This window comes from Xyrauchen texanus, chromosome 25 (assembly GCF_025860055.1).
Source record: "Xyrauchen texanus isolate HMW12.3.18 chromosome 25, RBS_HiC_50CHRs, whole genome shotgun sequence".
NCBI lineage: Eukaryota > Metazoa > Chordata > Actinopteri > Cypriniformes > Catostomidae > Xyrauchen > Xyrauchen texanus.
The window spans coordinates 15,586,496-15,609,078 of record NC_068300.1 but is presented as its reverse complement, the minus strand read 5'-3'; the positions used below and the strand labels follow the sequence as shown (position 1 = coordinate 15,609,078).

Sequence of the window (22,583 nt, the reverse complement as noted above, 5' to 3'; positions counted from 1 at the left end):
CTGAGTGGTTGGTGTTCAACGTGAAGCTGTAGAGAGGCTATTATATAAATAATAATATGTGTAAATATACTGTTGGTATATTAAATTGGTCTTTCACGCTTAGTCAAGATGTTTAATGTCTAAATAAATAAATTAAAAAACTATCGAAGGCTGCTGCTTTGTTTTTTCTGTTCGTTGTTGGTAATACATTTCCATGAATAGTAGTACACTGAAAATGTTAAGCACTTTTAAGTTTATTTGGGGCTGGCTGCCATTTTGGATGAGGAGAGCTCGTGGTGGAGAACACAACATTTTGTCAATCACGTGGCAGCTGTAACTCCGCAAACAGGTAATTCTAATAAATCAATCGCATTTCTACACCAGTTTATAATGTTAAATGCAAACTTTAAATTGTACATCTTGAAACCAGCCAACAATTTCTGAGTGTTGGTTTTCATCTTCATCAATTGCATCTACAGTTTTAGCGTTCAGTTAGTGTTTGTGACGTCATTAATAAATACATCAATATCATGTGAAGCATACATTCCGTTGTAAAGTTGGAAATGTATTCACAGTTTCGAAATTTACCGGATCAATAACTAATTACAGAAACATTGTTAAAATACAAACCACACCTCTTTCCAACCGTAGTAGCCTAATGTAGAGAACGCGCTGCAACCTCATTTTCATCAAAACGAGGCTTCTTCTGAGCTTGACAAATTACATTGATCTCTACGCGCAGCCGGCTGAAATGCAAATCCGCAGGGACCATCTGCAAAGTGCAAAACCGAAAAGCGATACTTCAAAAATATTCAATAACTTACTTCATTGTTACACATTGTAGGGTCACCAAATTCAGTTCACACATCTCCTGCTGGTAAACTACAACACTTAGTTTGGGGGGAAAATATGCTTTTGCATAATTTTGAGTATTTTTTAAGGAAACATATTCAATAACTTCATTGTTACACATTGTACAGCCGTGGCCAGTAGTATTGGCAGTGACATTTTGTGTTTTGCAAAGTTTGCTGCTTCATTATTTGTAGATTATTTTTTCACATGTTTCTATGGTAGCCTATACTGGAAAACAATGATAAGAATTTCTTAAGTTTTAAAGGCTTTTATTGGCAAAAACATTTAATATATGCAAATAGTCAATATTTACAGTGTTGGCCCTTGTTCTTCATAAGCTCTGCAATTCACTCTGGCATGCTGGATATCAGCTTCTGGGCCAAAGCCTGACTGATGGCAATCCATTCTTGCCTTATTAGTGCTCGTAGTTGATCACAATTTGTGGGCTTCTGCTTGTCCACTCGCCTTTTGAGGATTGACCACAGGTTCTCTATGGGATTAAGATCCGGGGAGTTGCCTGGCCACGGATCCAAAATTTCAATATAATGATCTCTGAGCCACTTCCTTATCACTCTTGCCTTGTGAAATGGTGCTCCATCAGGCTGGAAAATGCGCGGCTCATCACCAAATTGCTCCTGGATCATTGAGTGAAGTTGCTCTTGCAGGACATTTTGATACCATTCTTTATTCATGGTAGGGTTTTTGGGCAGAATTGTGAGAGGGCCCACTCCCTTTGATGAAAAGCAACCCCACACATGGATGGTCTAGATGTCCCAAACAGTCGGAAGGGTGTGTCAGAGAAAATAACTTTGCACCAGTCTTCTGCTGTCCAATCCTTGTACTTCCTGCAGAATTTCAGTCTGTCCTTGATGTTTTTCTTGGAGAGAAGTGGCTTCTTTGCTGCCCTTCTTGACACCAGGCCAATGTCCAAAAGTCTTCGCCTCACTGTGCGTGCAGATGCACTCACACAACCTGCTGCCAATATTGAGCAAGCTCTGCACTGGTGTTGACACGATTGAAGCTGACTCCACAGGAGGAGATGGTCCTGGTGCTTGCTTGACAATCTGGGATGTCCTGAAGCCTTCACTGCAGTTGAACTTCTCTCCTTGAAGTTCTTGATGATCTGGTAAATGTTTCTTTCAGGTGCAATATTTTTTGCTGCAATTTCCTTGCATATGAGGCCATTTTGATGCAAACAAGAACACAATGATTGGAAGCACTTCTTCCCTCCTTTTATAGCAATCAGTCTGCTCTTATAGTCCAATCAGAATGATCGAGTGATTTCACCTGACTAGTACTCGTTCACACTTTCCCAGGTGCTGCTGATATGATTAGTGAAAGGATGATAGCTGGTCATTTTGTGCCAGGGCCAAAAAACTGTGAAATTTGGGTTTTTATGTTTACCTGATTTGCTCACCGACTCCCAAATGATTCGTTCAACGACTCATTTTTCCAAACCCCTCCTTTGCGTGACGCTAATCTGCGGTGATTGGTCAGATGACCCAGTCAGTTGTGATTGGTATACTCTGTGCAGAGATTGTCGGAAACGGAACGCCCAAAAAAATCAAAATCAGAGAAGGAATTTGAGTTGATTTATGTTAGCGATCATAGCCCAAAGTTCGGTGGTAAACACCCAATCAGTTATTGTTTGCGTTAGCCCAACGCATAAACATATTGATAAAGCACTGCATTACTACAAGTTATTGCTCTATTCTTTATGACAACCCCAATAACATCGACAAACATTTCACATATTTAAAAAAAATTGACATTGGAGACCTAGAAGCTGCGCTGAGCGTAACTTACACAACACACACAAATACTTATTAAGCATGCTAAAAAACACATAAAAGCAACAATTATTAATAATACTTACAGGTTGTGATTCGGAGGAGGAAGCTGATCCAAATAAACTTGGTACTGAACCTTCCTTCAGTATCAACCGGCTCGCAAATCCACACTTGAAAGCATTCATGTTCGTAAAGCAATCGTCATTAAAATGACGCGAACACAGCACAAGGTTCGGGCTATACTTGTGTGGTATAGTTGTAAATATAAACTCTAGCCACTGATTCTTCACATGCTCGTCCCTGGGCAGTGAAAAAAAGGTCGATTTTGATACGCACTTCAGAACACAGCGTCTTGTTGTCGACATGATGTTTTCAAGTTTTCCTTGGTGTCTGCGCGCGCAATGAGTGGGCGCAGCCAGTTTGATAATTTTTCGTCTTGACGTCACAACGAAAAGGAAAATGACTCATTGGAAAAACGATTCATTAAATTGACTCAGAGACGACTCCTACTTTTGAGAGACAATAACTTTTTTTTACGGTGAACTTTGCAGGATGTATTTGTTCACTTAAATCTATGTTACACACTACATGAAAGGTAATTTTCAAAATTCCATAATAGGTGCCCTTTAATGTTTAATTGTTTTAAACCATCAATACAGAAGATAATCTGAATAGTGCATAATCTGGAGTGAAATTCCAGGGGTAACATTAAAGTAATAAAATATTCTATACTTTTATGCATTGCAGGATTCCTAAAGTTAAAATGTTCTTATTATGTTTAACATAGTTATCCCCATATAGATTCAGTGTGGAACTTGTACAAGATGGTTTCACATACAGTGCCTTTGAATGACAGCAGCACAAATACCAAACAAAGTTATCCCTTGGTATTGAGTGTTGTGCAACAGCCCTAACTAAAGAGGCCGTTTGGTTATCTCTAAATAGAGTTAGTGAAACTTTCCGTCCCTATAAAAATTTCCCAGGATTATGCAAAGGCATTTTTTCCAAACTCAGTGTTGTAGTATAACCAGCAGGAGACCACTGATGTGTGAACTGAATTTGGTGACACTACATCGTATAACAGTGAAGTTATTGAATATTTTATAAGTATCGCTTTTCGGTTTTGCACTTTGCAGATGGTCCCTGCGGACTTGCATCTCAGCCGGCTGCGCGTAGAGATCAATGTAATTTGTCAAGCTCAGAGGAAGCCTCGTTTTGATAAAAAATGAGGCTGCAGCTCGTTGACTTCTTTACTACGGTTGGATAGAGGTGTCATTTGTATTTTAACAACGTTTCTGTAATTAGATATTGATCCGGGTAGTTCGAATCTGTTAATATATAACCAACTTTACCGGACTATTTCGGTCTCTGTAATGAGTCTCACTATTTTGGTTGCTGCATGCCATAAACGACACTGAGGTTGTCAATAACAATAATTGATATTCTGTATGTGGCGCTTACACCATACATTTCTCATGGGAAAATACTGTGCTTTCTCATTGGCGGGCAGTGGTGAAGAATTCCCGCGGATTTTCCACCTGAGAGACGGTTAATCTTCAACCGCAGCTCAGGCGTCACTCAAGCAGCAGAAACTCAGCAGGCAACAAGAAACTCCAAGTAAATCGCTTTTCTACATGTTTCCATGCAAATGACTCATTGAACCCCTTCGTCTTAATATGAAACCAGCTTACATTAGCTGAGTGCTGGTTTATGTTCACTTTTCAGCTTAATCAAGTGATTTTAGTAGTTCACCCAAAAAGGACCTTTCTCTTGTCATTTGGCCTTCTCACCCCTTATGCGTTCTCAGACTGGTATGACTTTCTGTCTTCTGTGAACACAAACCAACATTTCCACTCAAGTCATATGGATTATATTGATGCTGCCTTTATGGATCTGGAATTTTTTTTAACCTCACTGACTTCCATTATATGGACAAACACACATCAGACATACATCAAAAATCTTTATTTGTGTTCCCCTGGAGAAAGTCAAATAAGTTTGACATGGCATAAGACTGCATAAAAGATGAAACAATTTCAATTTTTGGTTTGCCTTAAGGAGACACCTTTATATCAACACGTGTATGATGGTTTGTAAAAAAGAGTCACATTATAAGTATGTTGCAATATGTCAGGGTTTACAGCGGTTGAATATTGTCTCGTCATGAATCTTAAATGTCAAATGTAAATGTAAACATGCTTCTTATCTTGTCAGTTACAATTATACTATTCTTTTTTAATTTTTTGTCTAACTGGATAGGGTCACTAGGTAGGAAACACATTTGGATGACATTATTCATAATTATAAAGCACCATTTTAACATATCCACTGACATTTATATAAATGTATGCATTTGTTACAGTAGTTGAATAGCTGTGTGCTTCAAATAAAAATTCTTGAGAGAATTTTTATTTCTGGATGAACTATCCCTTTAAGCATCTCTTTTCTTTTTACTCTGTATTTTGAGGATATTTAATTATGCAAATAAATACAATGGAAACTGTTAATATACATTTTGACAAAGATTATTTCTATGCATTTATGAAGAGGAGCTTGACCAAGCATAGACAGGAGCAGATGCCATCAATGGTTTGGAGCAGGAAGAGCGAAAGTTGCCTTTCAACCCACTGAAAATGAGCTTGGGACATTTGTCAAAACTTGAGGGAATGCACTGACTTTTTGGGCTACTTTATGGCCTTCACATCAGCTACCCAAAGAATCTGACACTTTTTCTTTCTTTTTTTGAGGTCATACAGTTAATGGTGTTGCATCTTGATGACGGCAATGTCTGGCCAAGTTGAAAAGATCTTTTGAATGAATAGTTTAATTTATAAATACAAACTGTTTCTGGTGTTTTTGTTACAGTCTTAGTTCAGAGAGTTTTCTCCTACCTGCAAATATTTCTGCAGTGTTCAGTCTGTTAAAATGCATTTTGAAATGCCGTTTATTTAGATTTTCTGACATTCTTTAAGTCATTGCATAGCCCACTTGTTTTTGTTTATCGTCATGATTTTGTTACTATTTTTGTATTTGAGAACGTACTTTGGTTCTAGGAGAGCATGATATGTTAGATTGTAAACGTCATTAAAAACCTTTGACATTCACCAGTTGTCTGTTATTTCTTCAGGTCATTTTATTTTAAAGTTATTTGAAAGTAAATGAACAGAACCAAGAATCTGAAGCTGTTAATAGCACTTACAATTCATAGTTGGGTAAACAGAGACCCTTAGGGTTAATAAAACCTTAAATGTAGTAGCTGGTGTGGCACAGTATTTTAAGTAAACATTTTTGAATGGAAGCTCATTTATTTGGCCATAGCCAGCTACGTTTTTTTAGGTAACGTTACTTAAAATTCCTAGTGGAATTTGCTTAAAATTTGGGACGCAAAAATAATACACTATATTTTTAAGCAATACAGCACATTATTTCTTTCAGTGTAGCCTACTCTCTCCAGTATGTTTTGTCCCCCAAGTGTGTTTTTCGAATGAAGCCGGAATGAACACTTCATATGTGTTTCATGCCCCTCTCCTTCCCTAGACCAGCAACGAATAGAATTTAACTGAAAAAGCAAAGGAAAACGGCTGACTAGAGTATCACGGTGATGTTCCGCAATAACATTATGCCACCAGCAGAGGGCAGGAATAAATCATGTTGTAATCACCAAGCGATACCTTTGGGCCATGTCTTGTCTTTGCTGTGTATATTTCAAAGTATGTTGTTCGCGTCAACACTTTTTTTTATGAGGGGATAGTTCACCCACAAATTAAAATTCTATCATAATATACTCTCATGCATCCCAGATGTGTATGACTTTGTTTCTTCTGTAGAACACAAAGACTTTTAGAAAAATATCTCAGCTCTGTAAATCCATTCAATGCAAGTGAATGGTGACCAGAACTTTAAAGGTCCAAAAAGCACATAAAGGCAGCATAAAAGTAATATATATGACTACAGTGGTTTAATACTTATCTTTGAGGGCCTGGGCAGCTCAGCGAGTATTGATGCTGACTGCCACCCCTGGAGTCGGGAGTTCGAATCCAGGGAATGCAGAGTGACTCCTGCCAGGTCTCCTAAGCAACCAAATTGGCCCGGTTGCTAGGGAGGGTAGAGTCACATGGGGTAACCTCCTCGTGGTTACGATTAATTGGTTCTTGCCCTCAATGGGGGGTGTGGTAAGATGTACATGGATTGGGGAGTTTAGCATGAGCCTCCACATGTTGTGAGTCACCGTGATAAGATGCACGGACTGACGTTCTCAGAAGCGGAGGCAACTGAGACTTGTCCTCCGCCACCAGGATTGAGGTGAGTAACTGCACCACCACGAGGATCAACTAGAGTAGTGGGAATTGGGCATTCCAAGATTGGAAGAAAAGGGGATGAAAAAAAATGCTTTTCTTCAGAAGAAAAATGATAGGTGTGGGTGAGAAACAGACCAATTAGTCCTTTTATTACTATAAATTCTCCTCTCTGCCAAGTAGGTGGCGATATGCACAAAGAATATGATTAGCAATAAAAAAGCGAGAGTGAAAGTGGAGATTTATAGTACAGAGGATTTTAATATTGATCTGTTTCTCACCCACACCTTTTATATTGTATAATATAATATAATATAATGTAATATATCGCTTCTGAAGATATATATTTAACAACTGGAGTGTTATAGATTACTTTTATGCTGCTTTTATCTACTTTTTGGAACTTCAAAGTTCTGGTCACCATTCACTTACATTGTATGGACTTACAGAGCTGAGATATTCTTCTAAAAATCTTAATTTGTATCCTTCAGAAGAAAGTCATACACATCTGGGAATGCATGAGGCTGAGTCAATGATGAGAGAATTTAAATTTTTAGGTGAACTATCCCTTTGAGAGAAGACTGTTGCTTTTAAAGTCTTTTTTTCCCCAACAAAATTCACTAAATACAACTTAAATACTATATTTTCAATATTTGAAAAACCTAATTAAGTATTAACTAATATCATAATATTTATTATTATTATTACAATTGTTATTTTTGTTATTAAATTAGTTCAAAATATATTAGCTTATGATTAAAGAACAGTCTTTTACCAAATAACAAATGGTAACAATTGTGAAGACACATTTGCCATATCTGAATTTAATGGAGAATCTAAGACTAAATCTATAAAACTGCTTGAAGATACAACTTGAAGCTACAAGATTGACCTATAACCTATCAAGTTAACTTTGGACCTGCTGAGAACATCAAATCTTTAAGAAGAAAACTAGATTAAAATTACTTTCCACTTCTTGAAGGCATTTCTTCTGTTGATAAAGGACCTCAATTTTCTCTTCTTTCTCTTACACATAGGCTTACTGAGCATATGCAAAATAAAGTTAGTCAGTTTCTAATTGGGGTTATTGAGCCTGTTACAATTTTCTTTTATTTGCCTCTCATTAAATGTATAATGATTATTACGTTATATTCCATGTGGAACTCTTGAAGACATGTTTTATTGAGCATTCAGGTTACCAGCATTAAGAATATCATCTCCGAATTTCCAGGCATTCTAGATATTTCCCACTGTAGGGCATGTTATTGCAATGTAAATGTGATTCCTAAATGTAGGGGTAACTTTGTGTTTCTCATCTAATAATGTTGTTTGAGAAGGAAAGATATTCATTTGTTCATGTTTATGTTTTATACCCACACATCGGCTTATAAAGAAATATGCATGCTAGGAGACACATGTACACACACACACACACACACACACACTTGCCTGGAGAGGAAACACCATCTCAAATGAGAGTTATTCTCTGTTCATTTCATTTCATTTCATTTCACTTTTTTTTTTTTTTTTCATTTTATATCTCTCCCACCTGTCACCACATTGTCTTTCGTCTGTCACTGCTGTCTTCTTCACTATGCCTCTAAAGCCCATTGGCATCACCCTGCTGTGGCACCACTTCGAGTCTTCCAGCCTCTGCTTTTCAGAGCTTTTGTGAGTGCCGGGGGAAATTGATTGCCTCCCATTTCACTGAGTGTACAAAATCTCCCCTCATTTATCTCCACTCCGAGCAGCAGAGGTGTTGCTTCCATATAAACATCCTGTAGCCCACAGCACATCATTGCTATAAACATTCTCCAGCTTCACCTCTCTCTCTGTGTCATGCTGTATCACCAGTAGCCATAAGTAAAGGCTAAAGAAGATGGCACAGGCAATATCATTGTAATATTTTTTTCAAGGTTATATGTCAGCTGATTTATCTACTTCTGTGTATTGTATTTTGAAAAGTGTAATGAAGTGTAAAGATACCATATTTTAGTTTGTGCATGAAGCCACTTATAGTCTTTATTGTATTTCTGCATTTAATTGTATTATAATAGTTTCAGTCTCACCAAAACATAGGCAATGGCATCCCTTTAAATGCCTTATGCTTCACATAATTAAGTCTATGCTTCATGCATCTCATATTTCACTCAAAATAATCTTGCCATTTTTTACTAAATATATTCTATATTTCAAACAGAATATATTATGATAGAAACCTATTGCGCATTTCACATGAAACCATCTCTCTATTTCTCTCTCTCTCTCACTCTCTCTCTCTCTCTCTCTCGCTCTCTCTCATAAAGTTTGCTGCAACAGAATCTACTTCATGTTTAGTCCCACTCTTATATTTTCAGTACATTCTCTTATATTTCAACATAATTTATCTTGTTGTCGTGTGACAATTTATCACAAAAGCTGTCAGATAAGCCAAGCAATTTAACTAGCTAAAATGTAATTCATCGTTCTGATGAAAAGTATGACATATCTCAGTTGTGATCTAGAGGTTAGTGTGGTATATTGTACAGCAAAACTTTGTAGTTTTGTAATCTTGTAGAATGCCCTTCAGCAGAGGGCAGTTTCCTGTCTTCTAAAGCAATAAATAAACTGATTGAACTTGCTGATATAAATCCAAATATGCCATGATTTCTAATGTGATTAAAACTGAAGTGTGCTAACAGACAAACAAACAGACAGATTTGAGAGATGTGTTATAGCATCATCACAGTAAAAGATATCATGGTAGAATCATTCTCAATATTCTTTAGATCAGAATGTTCCAATATTTCAATTCCAAGAGCTGCAACCTCATTCATTTGTTTGTAGTGCTAAGAACTAAGTCAGCAAATAGCAGAGTAAGTATATCTGCAGTGCTAGACCTTACTGAGAGGGCTGTCTCCCCCCCAAAAAAAACATCTGTAATACTGCGATCAGCATACAAATCTGTCATTGTGAGCTCTAATTTGCAGCACAAGAGTTTGCTTTGATGACTTTCTTGCCTCTTAAGAAGACTATAGCACAAGCCAATCGCATTTGAGTGTGTGCAGTGAAGGAACACGTTATTGGTTTGACTCACTGAATGAATACGCCCCTTCACTGAACAACTGAACTCACTCCATGACAAGAAATGATCAGGATTTGTTGACTGACTGAAGGAGAGGAGGAGGCATGTGAAAAGTGTAATGAGCCAATGGAATCACTGTGATGGCACTCCTTGAGGCAACGCTGAGAATGGAGCGCATACTTGCGTTGTGTTATGAATTGAGCGCTGACACTACTCAACTATCGACTCATCTACCACATCCGGGCTGCATCTGAAAATGTGTTAATGTCTTAACTGACAGCTGTTTTGAATGAATGGAAATATTAAGGAAACTGGTCTCCGAACAGTTTGAAAAGCACCTTATTTTCATCCTGCCTCCGTATACAGCCTCCGAAGGCAGCATTTTCCTGGTTTTGGACACAGCACCGGTTTCATGGTCACTCCTAAAAAATCTATTGCCCTCTTGTGGTGTGAGGTTTGTAACCGCCAGAGCAACACAAGAGCATATGTAATGCACACTGTAAAAAAATATCTGTAATTTTAACAGTAAAATACTGTAAAAATGCTACAGAAATAAACTGTTAATTGATTAACAAATATTAACGGTAAAATATACAGTAAAATGTTTTAACATATTTTAAAAGACAATACAGTAGTTTTTGCAATAAAATGTTGTAAAAAATTAACATTTGTAGATGTAAAAAGTAAGATTTTCTTGTATAATTAATGGTAAATATATACATTATATTTAAAAATTATTGTTAAATTTACAGTAAAAAAACTTAATCGGGTATTCCCAGAATTCTCTGTGTGACCCATTACATTTCATTATATTTTATGGGAATAGTTATGTTTAATCTTATTTTAAATATCAGTTACATACACTGGGGTGTTCTGTTTTATATTTGATGTAGTTTAGTTAATATTTACTGCATTATTTAAATCTCACATGTGTTACTCTGATGGTGTTTAGTGTTTGTGTGAGTGATGTTGAGCACTGTCTCTAAAAGTTTATTGGACATTTCTCCTGGAAGAGCCACTATTAATGAAATTTGTGTCATTATGTTCCCTTGTTACTACGGTGATTAACAAATACCTTATAAAGTAAAAAGCAGATTATTACAGTTTCAGAATGCAAATGTCAATTACATGAATTGTTATTACTGTATATTTAACAGAATTTTTGTTTTTTACAGTCCTAGCATATTCATGTAAATTACAACCATTTTAAACTCTAAAATTTACAGGTTGTTCTGTAAAGTTGTTTGCATTTTTAATGTGCATTTTAATAATTTTAGTGGTAACACGTAACAATAAGGTTGTATTTGTTAACATTCATTAACAACATTAGTAAACACGAACCAACAATGAACAATACTTTTTCACCACTTATTAATCTTGGTTAATGTTAATGTTAATGAACAAAAATTAATTACAAATTGCACGTGATAACATAAGTTATGCATTATGAACTTACATGAAATACAAATTTATAATTGTATTTTCATATATTTACATTGACCTAGATTAATAAATACAGAGAAAAGATATTGTTCATTGTTAATGATACCTAATGCATTGACTGTTAACAAAAATAACCCTATTGTAAAGTGCTACCATATTTCAAAATGAATGGGACAGATGAAATGGGTTGCCAATAAATAGACAGTTACAATAAAATATGGTTTGTCTACTGAACATTGTTCAAGCGGTTTATTTGTATAACTTTATAAATGGTTATTATTGAAAATAAAAATTCTGAATGACTGATGTAAACTGATGTAAATACTGATGCAAAACAAAACACAATCTATGCAACAGAGTGCAATACATTAAATGTACATATTTTTATAGCGTAATTAGGGCTAAGCTCCCCTAAGATCCTAAAATCTATGTAAATCTATAAATTGCCCAGCAAGAACACATGGGCATGTTTCAAAATGTGGAGCGCATACTAACCCACATGGGAATTAAATTGGTGAAATCGCCTCTGCCTGTCTTCCCTTCTTCATTGCGTTCTTCACAAAGAGCATAATAAGATCAACAGTCGCACTCTCTCTCTCTTTGAAGATCACGCGCACGCGCAGTGTGTGATTACAGTAACGCTCTGTATTCTATATAATGTGGCCGAACGAAGTGAACGACGCACTCAGCGCGGTGACATTTTCAGAAGACTCGCCCAGCTGAAAATGAAATCTTAAGTTGTAAGAGTCCTTTTTTCTTGATTTGAGATAGCTCATAACAGTCTATCTCTATGCAATTTCACCGGACTGCGTCACATACCCTCAGTTTCATCAGCACTTTCGTGAGGTAAGGATAGGCTACTACTTTGCAATGCTACAAAATACACTTTCAGATATCTCAATATGTTTATAAGGCGTTGGCCTAAATGTCCAGATTTCTCACCCCAAAGCTATTCTAATTTTTCTGTGTGTTTGTCTTCTCTTTGACAGTTGTTGAACGATGGAGCTGTGCGACGAGTTGACCTGCGACAGAAACACTCTGGTTCAACAGATGTTTAACGACACGCTTTTGCTGAGGAATTTAAGTGTTCCTGATGTTAAATATGGACTTTTACCTACGAGCATAAAGATAACAGTCGTTGTAGTCTACTTAATAGTGTGCGTGGTGGGACTCGTGGGGAACTTTCTGGTCATGTATGTAATTATCAGGTGAGAACAACCGCTTGAGGTCATATTGAGCATATTGAGTGTGTGTGCTAGAGGGAATTCACTATATTGAGTGATATGTATAGAATCAATACATGCAAGAAATATGTACATTGAGTAGGGTTATTTCCCAGGTTAAACAAACACAAACATACCTTATAGGGTTAGTTCACCCAAAAATAATGTCATCATCTCATCCCAGATGTGTATGACATTTCAGCACTGTAGGTACATACAATGCAAGTGAATGGTACCAAACCTTTGAAGGTCCAAAAAGCACATAAAAGCACAATAAAAGTAATCCATAAAACTCCAGTGTTTTAATCCATGTCTTCTGAAGCAATCCAATCGATTTTGGGTGAAAACTGCGATTGCGGTCTTACGATCATAATTCAAGCTCGATTAAAGTTTATAGTAGATGTGCAGAGCGCTAGATGGTGCTAAAAGTGTAAACGAGCTGGAAATCAGTATAGCCAAGAAAACTGCTGATGTCAAGATTTCTAGTGAAATAGGAGTTATATTTTGGTCTGTTCTCATGCAAAACGATTGGATCGCATCAGAAGACATGGATTAAACCACAAGAGTTTTATGGATTACTTTTATGTTGCTTTTAAGTTTTTGTTGGAGCTTCAAAATTTTGGTCACCATTCAATTACACTGAGTCACTTGAGGTAACCTACTCGTGGACGCTTTAATGTGGTTCTCGGTGAGGCGTGTGGTGAGTTGTGCTTGGATGCCGCGGGGAATAGCTTGAAGCCTCCACACGCGCTACGTCTCCGTGGTAATGCGCTCAACAAGCCCAGACGTGGACGCAACTGAGATTCGTCCTTTGCCACCAAGATTTAGGCGAGTCACAACACCACGAGGACTTATGGTGCGTTCACTTACAAAGCGAAGCGAGCGTTTCGCGTGCCGTGATTACATACAAAGTGAATGCAAAGTTGCGGATAGATGTGAATTCGCACCAGGCAGCGCGAAAGACGTGACTCGAACACGCAAAATTGCTTCATTCGCATATTTCGCATGACGCGTTGTAGCGAAAGCCTATCAGCATTGAGATTGTCTGAATATCACTGACATACTGACGTAGTAGTAGAAGAAATCTGGAAAAATGTATGATACAATTGTTGTAGCAGTGTGTGGGCACCCGGAATTGTATGACACAACTTCATACATGTACAGAGACATCGCTTGGAGGAAAGTGAGCGAGGAAGTTGGACTACCTGGTAAGATCTGGAAACATGCGTTTCTACTTGATTCCAGCTATTGGTTGTACTTTACTTTGAACCAAGTCGTAGAAGCCCCTCCTCCTGTCCTTTTCCGGAAGAGAAGGGGAATACTTGCAGGTTCGCGTTACTCACTCAAATGTGAGTTTAAACACAAAATGTATAATCCAGCGGTCAAACTCTTCTGAAACTGTATCTGAATGCACCATGGCATTTCAAATTGGGGAGAAAAAAGAAGACTTAAATATGTCTAAAAATAAATTTAAATACATTCTTAAATATGGATGGTGCTCCACTCTTTGCCTGCATGTTTGCTTTAGGATAATAGGCACAATGATGTAGTCATTTTGTCTCACCCCCTCTCATAACTGTTTCGTTGAAGGTATAATTATGAAGGACTTCCATGCTGATCTAATGTACGGGGATATCTGCCTCATAATTAAGAGTCAGAAAATAGAATTGCTGCGTCACATAAGGGTCTTTTTTAAATCAAAGCATACTCAAAGTTAGTTTATGTTTCTGGTGTGTTTAAAACACACATGGTATACAGGGACATATTTTAAAACCTGTTGCTAGGCTGGTTGCCTAGCAACAAGCTGTTGCTATACTAGTTGCCTAGCCTGAAAAGTGTCAAACTACCTCTTGAGGGCTATAAGAATTTTTAACGAGGTGTCAGCACATAGCTGCCACAGTCTTCTCTTCATATCCAGAAAGATCAAATTTATGCTTAGATTAAACTGTGTATAAACTGCTTATTTGAGGATAAAGATGAGTGATTACATTTAGATTAAATATTCATAGTTACAAGGCTTGTAATTCTGAACATCTAGCTGGAGTCATTGTCATTTGCTTCATGCTTGCACTTATCTTTGTCGATAGGTCTTGTCATCTGACAAGACATTCCAAAAAGTGGCAGATGATCAATAAGACAATAATGTGTGTCAATGTTTAAAAGATTTTGCACTATTGCAGAATCTTTTCCATTCGTTAGGACTATGAATACCATTTTCTGTAAATATGTAAACGTGTGAACAGATCATGCAATTGGCATTTATTGCAATTATACTCATTATTGGTCTTCACAGAATAATTTCATAGAATTTTCTAGAATGACATAATGACAATTTTTTTATATTTACTTGGCTCAAAAAACAACTTTATTTATAACGATTATGCTTGGATTTGCCTTCATACCTAAACACAAAGTAACAACTCTCTTTGCATTATTTTAGTTATTAACATGTTTTATTCCCTATCAATGTTCTGTAATGATTACATTTTTTGATGATTGATTTTGTACATGCCGCAGGTACACAAAGATGGAAACGGTCACCAACATTTACATCTTTAACCTGGCCCTGGCTGATGCACTATTGCTGGCCACTCTTCCCTTTCAAGGCACGGATGTCCTCCTTGGATTCTGGCCCTTCGGTCTGGCTCTTTGCAAGACTGTGGTGGCCATTGACTACTACAACATGTTCACAAGTATCTTCACCCTGACCATTATGAGCGTGGATCGCTACATAGCAGTCTGCCACCCTGTGCGCTCCCTGACAGTTCGCACCCCTCTCCGGGCCAAACTGTTTAATGTGGCTGTGTGGGTATTGGCATCAGCCGTAGGATTGCCCGTCATGATTATGGGTCAGGTGGAGGAGGATGTTAACGGTAGTCATGCTCTCTCATATTTGTTCTATTGCCTCTGACCGCCATTCTGAAGCATACAAGATCCATTTTCATTTCATCATTCGTGATGGTCAATCTATTTAAAAAAAGGTTTGTGTTTTTTTAGACATCTTCTAATTAGACAGTTGTGCCTACAATGATAATATATAACATAATGGTGCACTAAGTACCTTTCTGTTTATGTTTCGCCGACTAATACAACAGTGTTCTTGGAATTGATAATGATACCTGTTGGTATTGATGCAGCATCAAGTTTTTGATTACCAATGCTATTGTAGAAATACCCAATTTTCGGGGATATTTGTCTGCAGTGATACATTTATTTCACAACCAAAAGTGTCTGAAAATAGTGAGTCGTTTTCAACTGGTCATTTGATTTCACTTTGATCAGGGACAGTCCTTATGTAGAATAACATGGCATTGACTAGGACTGAATATGACTAAAGCCTTCATCTCATGTGAGAACATTTTTGGAAACATGCATATTTGTCAAAAGTAGGGTACAACAGGTCTTAAGGAAACCCTTAAAGGAATATTCTTGGTTAATATAATTTAAGCTCAGTCAACAGCATTTGTGACATCATGTTGCTTATCATAAAAAAAAAAAAAAATTAATATATATATATATATATATATATATATATATAGATTTTTTTTTTTTTTTGGCTTATTCCTTCTTTTACTTAAAATAAGCAAAAACTTACAGTGAGGCATTTATAATGGAAGTGAATGTGGCAGATCCGTAAAAGTAAAAATACTCACTGTTTCAAAAGTATAGCCACAAGAAGTAAATAAAATACGTGTGAACAGGTTTTTAGTGTGATAAAATCGATAATCCTTTCACTTGTTGGACAGTTATTGAAAAACTTTATTAAATCACCTTGACCAAACTGAAAATAACAAATAAGTATTTTGTCTCAATTTGTCTTGCTTTTGTCATTTGTACCCTACTATTAATTTAATATATAACACTTATTTAAAGGGATAGTTCAACAAAAAAATACAAATTCTCCCATTATTTAATCTCATGCTATCCCAGATGTGTATGACTTTCTTTTTTCCGCTGAACACAAAATATGATTTTTAGGAGAATATCTCAGCTCTGTAGATCCATACAAACCAGAACTTTGAAGCTGCAAGAAGCATATAAAGGCAGTGTAAAAGTAATCTTTATGACTCCAGTGGTTTTATCCATGTCTTCAGAAGCGATAGGTGTGGGTGAGACAAATTTTAATTGTAAGTCCTTTTTACTATAAATTCTCCTCCCTGTCCAGTAGATGGCGATATGCACAAAGAATACGAAACACCAAAAACAAAAGAAGAATTCTTTGGAGAGAAGAGAGTGAAAGTGGATATTTATAGTAAAAAAAACTTAAATATTGATCTTTTCGCTTTTGAAGACATGGATTTATCCACTGGAGTCATATGGGTTACTTTTATGCTGCCTTTATATGCGATTTGGTGATTAAAGCCTAGTTCTGTTCACCATTCACTTCAACTGAATGGACCAACAGAGCAGAGATATATATTTTTTTAAATCTTTGTTTGTGTTCAGCAGAAGAAAGAAAGTCTTACAAATCTGGGATGGTATGAGGGTGAGTAAATGATGAGAGAATTTTCATTTTTGGGTGAACTATTCTTTAAAGTGGACAAAATTATTAGAAAAACCGATTGTATCCCTCTTCTCTCTTGTGTTCCCTTCTAAGACCATGTTGCTCTCCATTTCATCAGGCCACTCATGATTCGAAGTAAATCATGGTACTACTTTAATACACATTTTTCAATTCATTTCATAACTCACTTTACTTCTCTGCAGGTGTTGAGTGCTTAGTGGTCATGCCTGACCCGAGAGGACGCTGGGAGCCTGTGTTCGCGACTAGCGTGTTCCTCTGCTCATTTCTTATTCCTGTGGCAATCATAAGTGGCTGCTATGGGTTGATGGTGCGACGCCTACGCAGTGTATGTCTCCTCTCGGGCTCAAGGGAGAAAGACCGAAACCTGAGGAGAATCACCTATATGGTCCTGTCTGTGGTAGCTGCCTTTGTGCTGTGCTGGATGCCAGTGCAAGTCTTGGTTCTGATCCAGGCCTTGGGAAAGGTGGATCTTGGAGGCAGCCAGGTCACTTTGGCAGCCATGCACTTCTGTATTGCTCTGGGCTATGCTAACAGTAGTTTAAACCCTGTTCTCTATGCCTTCTTGGATGAAAACTTCAAGCGGTGTTTCCCTGAATTCTGTGTGCCAACCAACTCCAATTGGTACTTAGAAGATCAGCATAAGAGGTCATTGAAAAAGGAGAGAGAATGTGGTGTGGAGGAAGAGGCAGCTGATTCACAAGAAAAAGGAGTGGTTGTTGTAAATCCCATTCCACTGTGTATGGATTAGATTAGAGGTTTTCTTTGAATGTTTGGCCATTAGTTAGATGCAATTAAGTACAGTAGTATAAACATCAAGGATTTTGTCCATCTGCCAGATTCTAAATTGTGTGATAAGATACATATTGTACAACATACAAGACCATCAGCTCATCACATGGGCAAAATGACTTTTTTTAACAGCATTTTCCACCCTTTTTGACCCATTGCATTGTATACTGTCTTATTATTTGTTTATGTTTATTTTTGTATTGTTAATACCAATATTTGTATTGTTTACACCAGCATTTAATATATTTATTATTTCTATTTATTGTTGTTCATATGTTTTGTAAATACAGGCAACTTCTGCTTTGGCTATGCAAATTGTATATTAAAATTGCATATGCTAAGTATTTAATTATTATTATTATAACAAAGCTGTCTAAAATCTATTAACCTTAATATAAAGAGTATTTATTGAGTAATGTATACAATACAATACAATACACCAAAACAACAACAACAACAAAGTGTTACTGTTGCAATTAAAATTTGCACATACCTGCGGACAATAAAATTATTTGTGTATATTTAAAGATAATACATAATTTTCTATATTGATACTTATTGCACAGTACAGTCTGAATGATATTTAAATTATTATGTGCCTCTATATTATTATTGGAAACCATTTAACAATTTTTCTCCTGAGTGGTTTGACAATGTGTTAGAATGACTTCTACTGAAGAAAGGAATCTTCCCAGGAAGAAATCTGTATGTGAAATGTTGTTTAGAGTTGAGACAGGTGGGAAGGGGTGGGGATTTCTGGAAACTTGATTTATTAGTTTTATCACTGTCTGTGGTGGAATTGAGGCTGTTGAGAGTTTTTTTCCTTGATCTCTCCTCATGTGGCCAGCTTACAAGGAACCAATTGGTGTAAAGGATTTCAGAAAAAAAACAAAATGTTGCTTTAACCATCCTAGTATTATTGGTACTATTATTATTGTTGACATTATTATTATTAATATTATTGCTGTGTAAATAAATTATAATGCACAAGTTACAAATATCTTGAAAATGCTTTATTTCCATTAAATTAAAAGTAGCAAACATTTTCATTAATTAAGTAAATTGTTGCAATTGTGTCATCAATTTACTTCCTTTTATCATTAAGTTACTTACAATCATGTTTCAATTTACAAGAACCAGTCGGCAATGGTGTAACGTTGCTGGCAAGGACAAAGACGATGATGATGGAGAGACGAACACAAGTGCAGTTTATTAAACAAAAGTGAGATCCAAAAACCCTAACTAGAAACATAAACATGAACATGACTAAACTAGACTTGACTAAATCTTGACTTGGCTTGGCTTGACTTAACTTAAGCAAAACAACAACAAAGTTACATTAACAATACTCCACAAAGGACAATGGCAAACATGAGGGATAAATTACATTGACATGGGTAACAAGTTAACAAGACCATCAATGAAAATACAAGACTGAAAACAATATAACAAGACAATGAAACATGAACAAATAACAAGACAAGACTAATTAACAAAGGAACCAGTGAGAAAAAAACACATGAAATATGGCGGGAACAGAATAATCACAAGACTAGACAAGGAAGTGAACACATTTCAAAATGAAGGACCTGAAGACATGAACAGGACTAACTTTTCAAAATAAAAGAGGGCGTGGCATGAGAGGCTCAAGGGGTGGAGCCAAGGTGGAGTTGTAGGGATGGAGGTGGACCTGGACTGTGGCGCAGAGGCGAGCCTGGACCGGTGCTCAGAGGTTTGCTTGTGACATTGAGCAGTCTGCGGTTCGGCTGTGACATGGCATGGAGCAGGCTGACTCTGGCGTAGCCAGGCACCTTCCTGCAATGGTAATAGAACACCATCAAAATGTTGCTGCTTTTTGGAATTATAAAGTCACAATAAAAGTGATAAATGTGATGACGTGAAAAAAGTCATAACCGTCGTGAAATATCACAAAAAATATCTGAAAAGTGGCTTCTGATTAGGCTATCACCCAATCTCATGTAGATGCTGGCTATTGTGTAATACAGGGGTCAGCAACCTATGGCACGCCTGCCAGCATTGACACGTGGAGGGGTAATCATTGGCATGCCAATAACAGCGAGAGAGGAGTAGACTATATCACTATATAAAGAGATCATTTTGCAGCATTCTCATAGATTATTCTTCCAAACAGTTTTCAATTGAATGAAATAGAGAAAAAGGAGTGATAACTCTTTAAATGGGCTTGCTCCATGAGACAGGGTCCTGTTGCATGCATCTTTTTGACTAATACAATTTTTGTCATATGTCATTCCAAGACGTTTTACATGTCACCCACCTGTTGCGGGGAGATGAGCAAAATTACTTGCTCATGAAAGAGCCTCGTAGCATTTTACTGGTGCAAGTTTCACACCCTGGGTGCACAAAATAATGTACGTAAAATCGCTCATAGAAAATGCTCGTAACAGCTAAGATCAATAGTTATTGGGATATGAGGCCCAGAACTCTATGAATGTGCGTGGCTTGGAGAAGTGCTTTCATTTCACTCAAAATCAGCTTTTACATTTACATTATTTGGCAGATGCTTTTATCCAAAGTGACTTACAGAGCCCTTATCACAGGGACAATCCCCCCCGGAGCAATCTGGAGTTAAGTGCCTTGCTCAAAGACACAATGGTGGTGGCTGTGGGGATAGAACCAGCAACCGTCTGATTACCAGTTTACAAGTTATGTGCTTTAGACCACTACGCCACATTTCTTATATCACTCCAAAAAGTATTATGCCTAGTTTACACTACGCGATTTTAAGCCCGATTATCGCTCGCTGACAGTTTTGTGGAGATTGCCGACATAAGCCTGAAATCATAGGTAAATCGTAGATTGCTCCTGTGAGCAACGAACACGCGATATATCTAGCAAGTTAAATATCTGGACCTGTCTGTGATTCCAAATCACACAATGTGAAATGTGTTCCCTATCAAAAAGCTACACTTTGATGCTGCGCTGATTTAGCGCTTTGGGAACATCTTTAGGAGTGACCAGCTGTGAATATCAATGAAATTGACTAGAATTTATAGCCTCTGCTGGTGACATCATCAGGATGCACCTGTAGCAGGGCTATAAATAGATGTGTCACAGGTGCATCAACAGGTCTTTTGTCTTCAGACCACTCTGTGTGTGTTGTGCTTCTCAAGCTGTCAGAACTTTCTTTTCCTCTGTTAGGAGTTAGAATTTGTTAGGCAGTGCACAGAAAACCTTTTCTCCTTTCCAAGAATGAGTGTGAAGTAAAGCAAGCAGTGTGTGTTCCCGTGTTTACGCTCTTTGGAACGGACACACACCAGTTTTGTTTTGTGTGTTTGGGGGAAGAGCATGCTGCTGCTCTTGCGTTAGGGCGGGGCGGGTGAGAGCATTGCGATCTGTTTGCAGTCAAAATGCTTCGCACTCGTCTCGCTTACTTCGAAGAGTCAGCGCCCACTCTTTCATCGTGGGGCTCTCGCTTGGATCTGGCTGAGGAGCGAGAGACGGGTCCGTCCCTATCGCTCGCTCTCTCCCCAGATCCAGCTGGTCCTCCTTGTGAGCCTGAAGCGCGCTTCGGCTCCTCAAGATGACCGGATGTTCAGCGTTCATTGTACCCTGCCAAGCTCATCTTGGCAAGTCCTTTTGAAATTTGCCGCTGGCTCTGTAGTCGTGCATGAGATATAATTCGTTTTGGGAATATCTAACAGGCAATATTTGATTTGCAGAGAAAATCTATTATTTGTTCTCAGGCAAATCAGTTTGGATAAGGACAAAGTTAAGGTTTATAGCTTTATATTTTTACTGAATTGATATTGTACTTGTTAGGAACAGAAGGCAGCGAAGGCAGACGAGGAGACTGGATCTAAACGCAAGCTTACTTTATTAACAAAATCAAAACAAACACAAAGGAAAACCCTCAATGGGGAAAATAAACACAACACTGAGAAAACGGGCAGGGAAAACACACCGGGCTAACAACGGTCAACGAAAGACAAGGACTGAACCAAAAACCAGGATATAAATACATGGACATGGGAAGACAGGAACCAATGAACAAACAGGACTCAAACAAGATAACTAACGAGGGCAGGTGAAAACAATAAACAACGAACACGAACGCTAACAGGGAGACTGTGGAGCAAAACAAAGGACAAAAGTGAAAACTATGGAATAACAAAGGGACAAAAATGGAATACAAAGGGGCAACGGTAAAACAAGACAAGGTCATACATAACATAGCCCCCCTCAAAGGATCGGATCCCAGACGATCCGAAATAAAAGAAACACAAAGAAAAAAAACACCAGGAGCAGACGGGCAGACCAGGGGGGGCACGAGAGCAGGCAAGAAGTCCAAGGGGGCACAAAGGGCAAGGACAGGTTCAGGTGGTCTGGGAGCTGGCCACCGGGCAAGGATGGGTTCAGGAGGTCTGGGAGCTGGCCACAGGGCAAGGATGGGTTTGGGGGACCGGGGAGGAGGCCACTGGACAGGAACAGGGTCAGGGGGCCTGGGAAGAGGCCACAGGACAGGGGCCGGGTCAGGGGGCCTGGGAGGAGGCCACAGGACAGGGACTGGGTCAGGAGGCCTGGGAGGAGGCCACAGGACGGGAACTGGGTCAGGGGGCCTGGGAGGAGGCCACAGGACAGGGG

At 37.9% G+C, this 22,583-nt stretch overlaps 1 protein-coding gene across 1 annotated transcript; it reads left to right on the top strand.

Moving 5' to 3' along the window:
• The first annotated feature begins 12,121 nt into the window (after positions 1 to 12,121).
• LOC127619044 (delta-type opioid receptor-like) lies at positions 12,122 to 18,189 on the top strand. Its single transcript, XM_052091765.1, has 4 exons — positions 12,122 to 12,269; positions 12,413 to 12,631; positions 15,164 to 15,519; positions 17,354 to 18,189. The coding sequence occupies exons 2-4, from the start codon at positions 12,423 to 12,425 to the stop codon at positions 17,917 to 17,919; spliced, it is 1,131 nt and encodes a 376-aa protein (XP_051947725.1). The 5' UTR covers positions 12,122 to 12,269; positions 12,413 to 12,422; the 3' UTR covers positions 17,920 to 18,189.
• Positions 18,190 to 22,583: the final 4,394 nt, after the last annotated feature.

What these genes read in the sequence shown, in the direction of transcription:
- LOC127619044 (XM_052091765.1), top strand. Translation starts at nt 12,423, where the DNA reads ATGGAGCTGTGCGACGAGTTGACCTGCGACAGAAACACTCTGGTTCAA. An exon ending in GTCATGTATGTAATTATCAG is followed by an intron (nt 12,632 to 15,163) that starts GTGAGAACAACC and finishes TACATGCCGCAG; the next exon opens with GTACACAAAGATGGAAACGG. An exon ending in GGTGGAGGAGGATGTTAACG is followed by an intron (nt 15,520 to 17,353) that starts GTAGTCATGCTC and finishes ACTTCTCTGCAG; the next exon opens with GTGTTGAGTGCTTAGTGGTC.